This window comes from Centruroides vittatus, unplaced genomic scaffold (genome assembly GCF_030686945.1).
Source record: "Centruroides vittatus isolate TY-2023 unplaced genomic scaffold, ASM3068694v2 contig_658, whole genome shotgun sequence".
Lineage (NCBI taxonomy): Eukaryota > Metazoa > Arthropoda > Arachnida > Scorpiones > Buthidae > Centruroides > Centruroides vittatus.
This window is the reverse complement of record NW_027122410.1, coordinates 607,439-615,301: the sequence shown is the minus strand read 5'-3', so window position 1 is coordinate 615,301 and position 7,863 is coordinate 607,439. Positions and strand designations below refer to the sequence as shown.

The 7,863-nt window shown below is 31.7% G+C and overlaps 1 protein-coding gene across 14 annotated transcripts in view; it reads right to left on the bottom strand.

The window, feature by feature from the left end:
• Window positions 1–2,237: 2,237 nt before the first annotated feature.
• The window catches only part of LOC136980013 (protein turtle-like), a 339,436-nt gene continuing 333,810 nt past the window's right edge, over window positions 2,238–7,863 (bottom strand). For 11 of the 14 annotated variants that reach the window (XM_067276045.1, XM_067276040.1, XM_067276043.1 and 8 more), the window contains one exon: window positions 3,146–6,883. In XM_067276045.1, the coding sequence (XP_067132146.1) occupies window positions 4,933–6,883 (1,951 nt within the window). In that variant the 3' untranslated portion in view covers window positions 3,146–4,932. Of the gene's footprint in view, window positions 6,884–7,863 lie in introns of all 14 variants that reach the window. The other 3 variants (XM_067276053.1, XM_067276056.1, XM_067276049.1) reach the window with 2 other exon arrangements.

The following is a 7,863-nucleotide window of genomic DNA, read 5'->3' as shown; positions in this document are numbered from 1 at the left end:
AAATAATAAATAATTAGATTATAAACAAATATATACCAAAAAGTAAGTAATTTCTAACATAGGACATTTGTTTTTCGTTAAAGTCACTAGAAACATTGAAATACTTTGCCGAGTGTTCTACCGGCTTTCGAAAACTTGCCGCATAAAAGACTGTCGAGGTTTTTGGAATCAATACAATTAATTGCTCGAAACAAATTTTCCATCCAAGTGCTCTTTTAGAGGTCCAAAAAAGATGATTTTATAACTTATCTCGGATACAATTACCACCAATTTTGAACCTTCAAAGGACACCTAGGCGATGAAAATTTTTTAAACGACTAATGAGATTTGGAAACTGACGGTAATCGATGTTGCTATCGAAGCTATTCCTTGCGGCTTGTTTTCGAAAGCCGGTAGAACGTCGAGACAATTTCCAGAATATTAATGGGGAATATTGTTGAAAAATAAATGTTCTGTTAGAAATTTTCATCATTTTGTTTTTGTAAATACACATTTGTAAACTAATTACTGACTTCCCATTATACTGTTAATTTGTTAAAAGAAAGCTATGTCTTACGGTATTTTAAAATTTAATAATTCAAATTTTTTTAGATTTCTATTATTTCTTTTGTATTAATTCTAAATTTATAATTTGAATCTTTATATTCTATTAACACTGTTCAATTTTATAGATAATGTAAAAATGGCTTTTAAAAGTTAAAAATTTATTTATTAAATAATTTTTCCAGTTTAAAAGATTCATTTCTCTTCTTCCATGTTAAAAAATGTAATTGAAGTAATTTTATAATGGAAGATTCTCTCTTTAATTATACAATTTTTTTAACTTAAATGATATTCATTTGTATTTTATATTATCAAAGTTACATGTTAACATTTTTTCATATCAATTATGAGTGATTTGAATTTAAAAAGGAATTTTATTATCATTATTGCGGCGTATTTGTACTTATTCTAATATAAAACATAAATAAAACTAAAATTAGATCTTCAAATCAAAGTATACAAATTTGTATTCTGATAAAAATATATTTTCTATAGCTTTATTGTTAGTTTTATTATTGAGTACATTCCAGTATGCATCAGTTTCAGCCAAAACTGATGCATTAGTGAACACTTTAATAAGCTTTTTCCGGAATGTCTGGCAACTTGACGCCAGAAACAGTTGACATTTGCACTTATTTTGTCGAAACTTTAGGTTGATACGGACGAGCAGTAAACGTGGTGTTAATAATATAACCACGGAGGTGGCCGCATTGCTTTGTCGGAGCTCGCCGTATCCACAGTCCGACGAGTGTGACGTGTATCGGTTGCCGCACCGACGAATCTGCCGACGAATACGAAATGAGTTTTAGTAAAATGCAGTTCACCGATGCATTGTTTGATGCATACTAGAATATACCCATTATGTTTGAGAATTTAGAACTGTCTTTACACTTGCCAAACTTCTATTTTATTGCCAACAGTGAATATGAATGTAGTTTTAAAAATATAATTTTGTTACGAAAATTCATAATAATTAAACTATTATAATTATTTTAGCAATTTTCTAATATTATAGCTTTGTTAGAAAGTAGTTTTGTTACTATTTAGAGAACCATTTGAAATCCAAAAAAATATAGTAAAATATATTTTGGTAAAAGTTTAAAATGTATTGAATTTTTTATTTATATAGCCCAAAATATCTAACATTTTAAAATATTTTTAAATTAATTTTGTTTAATTTATATAAACGATTTACATACACTCAAACCTGTTTTTGTGCGGTCTTTCTTTGTGCATTTTTTTTATTTATATGATTTTTGTGCGATTTTTTTTGTGCGGTATATGAATTTCAATCAAATTGATATACCGCACAAAAACGGGTTTGAGTGTATTTCATTTATCTTCTATTAATTTAAAAGCTAAATCATTAATTAATTGGATTTCAAATAGTCTATTATGTAGGATTTTAAAAATCTTTAATTGCTTCGCCATATCTATCTGTGTTTTTTTTTAACGTAAATGTTTATTCTAAGAATAACGTCAATTTATAAATTAAATATCGAATTTAAAAAATCGTTTGTTTAGAAAAAAGACAAGGAAAAAAAAACAAACAATACATTAGTTTTCTCATTAAACTTCAGTAGAATTTTAGTTTTAACCAACGTATTATTTATTTTCAGAAAAGTGACTCGATGAAAAACAAGTGTGTTGTGACCAAATAAGATTTTAAAAAACACGGATGGTCATACACAAAATTTCAATCTTCACATCATAATTTTAATTCCTTATTGGCTGCTGTGAAAAACAAAATGCCAGATATTTTTATTTTTATTTTTTTTTTGAGCGGTCCTACAGAGAACCCATAAATATTCTCTTATCTGACAGTATGGCTCCGTGAAAAATGGATATTAATCACAAATAGATTTCGTTTGTTCAAACTTGTTTTGTTTTTTTTCTCTGGAAAACTAATATCGAGTGTGACTTTTCGAAATATATTTACATATAAATCAACAAAGAAGAAATATATATATATATATATATATTTACCAAAATACTAAAATGAAAATTATATAAACGGACTTCACGGAACAGTACTTCTTTTATAAAATATAACATCAAAATTTTCATCTGAAACAAAACAAAAGAAAATGGAAAATAAAAATTATATTTGATATTATTTTTCCCTCATAGAATTTAATAAAATTTTAAAATATTATATATATATATATATTCTGTACATACACACAGGCACACAAAAAAAATGATGAAAATATCACATTTTTATATTATAAAACAGGTAAAGAAGACTTTTTTTAAACATTTCATTCTACTGTATTTTTTTTTTTTCTTTTGGAATTCTACGATATAGAATTTTACTATAGAAGTAACCAGTTTGTTTTGCAAATGGTCTCTGTTTTCTTTTTTTTTTTCTTTTTTCAAAAGATGATAGAAATTTACTAATACAGTATTAGATACATAATCAAATCACAAACTGTTCGAGAATATCACTATTACCATTTGTTTTCAAATTTCGGAATGTTAAAACTTTATTTTTCTAGTTATATAAATATGATATTTTGATGAAATGATGGTTTGTTATTGTACAAAATTAAATCAAAATATTAAAACAAAATATCAAACTTACTCTAAAGGAATCAATTCATTTAGAATAAGAAAACTGTATGGAGAGTATATATATATACATATATAAATACACACACATACATATATATATATATTTCTCTCTCTACATTTCCACAGATTTATTGATTTACAATGAGTACATATAACATATTAAAAAAATAACAAAATAAATATAAAACCAGATATTTACAATAAAAAACAGTAAACATATAAATAAAAATTAAAATAAAGCTTTTTGTATGTGCATGTTTTATGCGTGAGAGGTTTTTTGGAATGGAATAATATAACTAAGCGTAGATAGATGACTTCAACGTGATCACTACCATATTTTCTTGTATATTATGACAGTGAGAACAGGACACAAATGACAGTTTTTTTCCTACTTGCTGTACAACAAGAACAATTGGGAGTACTCAATAAAATTCTATTCTCTGCTAATCTATCATCATAGTAATGAAAAATGACATATAAAACAATTTGAGGAAAGTTTAAGTGAAAATTATTATTTTCACAATTTTCACTTAAGTTTTCGCAGAGTTCAAAGTTTTGAATGTGTCAATGTCCATTTTCACAGAGCCACTCAACAAGAAGGAAAAAAATTCAACACGTAGCATGAAGATTTTAATATATTCAATTTATCTAAAACATCTTTCAGTGTTAATGAACTAACAAAAAAACTTTCAAGCAACATTTTTGATTCACCCACTAATATCGTTTCTCACGTACACTTTTTTTTGTAGCTCTAGATAAACATTTTCGGCATAATTATCATTCTTTAAAGTTCACGATATATATCTATGTTACGTCCGTTCCTCACGATGTCGAGAACCGTTGCCTTAGGAACATGGCACACGCAAACGTTTCTGTACATTCATTTTCCTTCCGTGTTAAAATTTTCGTTGAGCAATGCATCCATTATTGCTCTTCCAGTTTTTTTCTGTCGCATAAAGCCACCTCTGAAAGTCATCTGTACTTTCTTAGGTAAGCCACTATTGTATCACAATGATGTCCACCAGCTTCTAATGACATCAAGTGCTAATTCCCTGTAAGGCCAGCACCAACAACTTGAACCAAGCAACCACATGGTGCTTTTGGCACAAATTAAGGCAGTGACACACACGTACTGAGAAAGAGACATGCTGATGGTTACAGTCTGATGCACAGCAGAGATGTGAGTGTCTAGTCATTCACCTCAAATTTTAAAGAAATGAATGAAAATGAAATGAAGCTGCTGACAATGAAATAATTGTTGGAGAGAGCTGAAGAAACAATAGCAATGAAACACTTCAAGATGCATTGCCTTCCAACAATATAATGGCATAAACGTGCTCAATTTCAACTTTACTGCTGCATGAAGACATTTTATAGATGGTGGTTCTAAAGCAGTACTCATCTCTGTATTTTTAAATTTTTTTACAAGGTCCTATAAGAATTGAATGTTGTTGAGAAAATGATGCATTATGTAAAACTCAGATGTAGTACAAGTTGATATGGAGTACAATAGTGTGTTGGTCAACCTGCAGCTTAATGGACTGCATCTACCACCCAAAGACCTGGAGTTATTGAACACAAATTTGCAATCAGTGAGTTTCTCAATTCTGAGAGTTTAAGAAGAAATCCTTATAGCTTTCTCTTAATTTGTTGCAGACAAGATTGTCACAGAAATGCCCCGAGGAAATACACCCCTTTTGCAGTTTGTGTGCCACGTCCAATGAGGACTAGGCAGTGAAAGCATGTCATTTAATGGACACTTCATTAAGAATTTAAAAGCTAAGTTTCAAATGAATGAACTTGTTATGTTTCGTCTCAACACTCACTCTCCAATTCTTCCGATTTCCTTCTTTCTTGCTGTCTCTGCCTAAATCTTAAAAATTCTTCTTTCAGGGCAGCACACCTGGCTTCTGTATTATCATATTTACTGGGCTTCTTGGGTCTTGGGTACAAGCTGGGGTACAGTTCGCTATCACTAAGGCCTCGTTCACCACTGCCTCCACTGCTGTTGTTGCTGCCAAATTTAGGTCTTGATCGAGCTGGAAAATTTGAATACTGTTGCAATCTATCCAACAACTCAGAATCCATGTGACTGACAGAATCAAATTCATAGTTCTCGTCTACAGAGATATCTAATGGTCCAGGGGAAGGATAACTAGGTTCAGAATGAGAGGAATCCCCTGTGAGATAAGGAATTCGGTGAAATGTTTCAATGATGGGTATGACACCACTACCAGGACTATGCCTTGATGAAAGAACAGATTCTGGATGCAAATGGCTTCTGGAAACATAACTATTAGTGCTAATGATTGCTGGGTTGACAACAGCAAAGTCCAATTCTCCTTGAAGACTATCTCCACAAGACTGTGTGACAGAAGCAGCTTTACTGCCCTGGGCACTGCTGCCCCTTCCAGAACTGCCACTAGTGATACTACTACGACTGCGGGATGCAATGGTAATTTCCCTCTCTAGTCCACTGAGTATATCCTCACTGAGAGCTTTATCAGGATTTGAAGATTGGTGGATGACTGAAGATGAAATTAAATAAGGATCTTTATGATTACTTGGATAAGGGGATGTGACACGAACTAATTTTTGAGATGTGTAACCAAGCTCTGGAGCACTACGTCGAAGGGGTCCACCACGATTCAGGGCAATGTTACGAGCTCGTTCCACTGCTCCCAGTAAATGATTACGAGTATACGTCATTGATTTTTCTCCACTTCTATCAGTATTCTCTTTCTCCCTGGATACTGGAAATTTATCTCTATGAACACAGGGCGTATGTTCGGACTGTCTATTCTGTCGTGATGGACTGCTTGTAGCAAGAGGTGGCTGTTGGGTAAGATTCTTTGAAATTCTGTTATTTGCTTGCAGAGTCTGTTGGTGAATGCCAGGGTGCTGTGATAAAAAGGTAGATTTACGTTCATAAGGACTCGATGGATGTTTAGGAATAACTTGATTTGAAAACAAATGCTTATATTCGACTGAATCTTTTCCTTCTCTACGAATATGATATTCTGATCTTCTTCCAGGTTGTGCCCCATGATAGTTATCCTGCGACATCGATCGTGCATGTACTAAAGTTCGAACTTTGCCAGTGGGATGACAGCATTGCACTGAACCCTGTTGGTGGGACTTGTGTAATGTTTGTAAAGAAGGAAGTTCATATGAAGATGTGTGCTGAGCACTGCTAATAGAATGACTAGATAATGTGCTAGGGAAGGAATGCTCGTTCGAAGAGTGTAAATTGGTTGAGCTATGTTCTTCGCCAATATTTGCAGTGTTACAAATTTGGAAGTGGGTTTCATGAGGTGAATAGATTGTAGGTATAGGCTGGGAGACAGGACTAATAGTCTTGGGGGAAGTATGTTGTCCTGGGGAAGAAGATGACTGTCGAATGATGTGGAGGCCACTGGTCCTGGCTCCAGCCTGGGTGGACGGAATATGAAGATTACGGAGATGGGGCCCAAAGCCTTCTTCCCCACTGTCCCGCAGTATAAACTTGCCCTCGGCTGTGCGACCAATCCAACCCAGTGGGCGAGAATACTCCCTCTCCACACTATAGTTTGCAGCTCTTGAAAACAGCTGTGCCCGGGGAGGTGAGGTTGAGGCCAACCATTCATGTGAAGAGTCCATTTCCTGAGGAGGCACACTGCTATTGGGGGCTCTCAATGCCTGATTTGGCTTGAAGAGAAGGGCAAGTCTACAGGCCATGGTCCTTAATCCCCAGGTAACTATACTTGGTATTCTGGATTTTTCAAGTCTGAAAAATATTTTATTTCAAAATACATCAATAAATAAATATTTTAAAGTAAATAATTATTTTTCAAAACAAATCTGTTATATTCCATTAATTTCATCAGGAAAGAGAGAGAAACAATTTCAGTATTAATATTCATTGGTTTAGTATTGTAAATTGTTTGTGAACTTGCTAAATCAAATATGACCTTTTTGATTCTTGTTTGATTGTGAGCAGACTTAAATATATATATTGAAGACATGAATTAATAATAATATTGTAAAAGTTATCATCATTTATACTAATTCTGATGTTGAAACTTAGAAGTAGAGCTAAATCCGAGGAAGAAATTTACTATAAATATATTGTCAAATGTTAAAAGGAAGGAAAAGAAAAAAATGAAGATTAAGAATTCTATAAGAGACCTTGTTATACTTTTGTGTCATTTATGTATTTTAGTTTTAATTTTTATTTTGATTCTTTTGTTTATTACATTTATTTTAGTTCTTTTATGTATTTTATTTTAGGTATTTTTATCTATATATTTTATTATGTCAAATATTAACCATTTGTATATCCAGCACTCACACTGAATATAAAAATGACACATCTGACATGTATATGTATTACATCTTTCAAACACTTGTATTTTTAAATTTATTTTTTGTTCTATTTCTGTTTCACCTTAAGAATCTGAAAACAACCTTTAGACAAGCCTGAAAACATTAGTTCAGTTAATAAATTTTCTTTTGTTGCCGGATTTAGATGTCTTTGGAATTAATTATTCTGTGAGAGATCATCAGAATAGGAATCTTGGTGTGACATTTCAGAAAAAATAAATCAATCAAATATGACTTAATAACTGGAGCCAAAAATTTAATATTTGTTCCTTTCATCTTTGACTTTTCTTATTTTGTGCTTTTTTAAATTTAAACTAATTAAAATAAGATCATTACTCTTCATTTCATTACTTTGTAGTTTTATTTGTATCAGAATATGGTCAG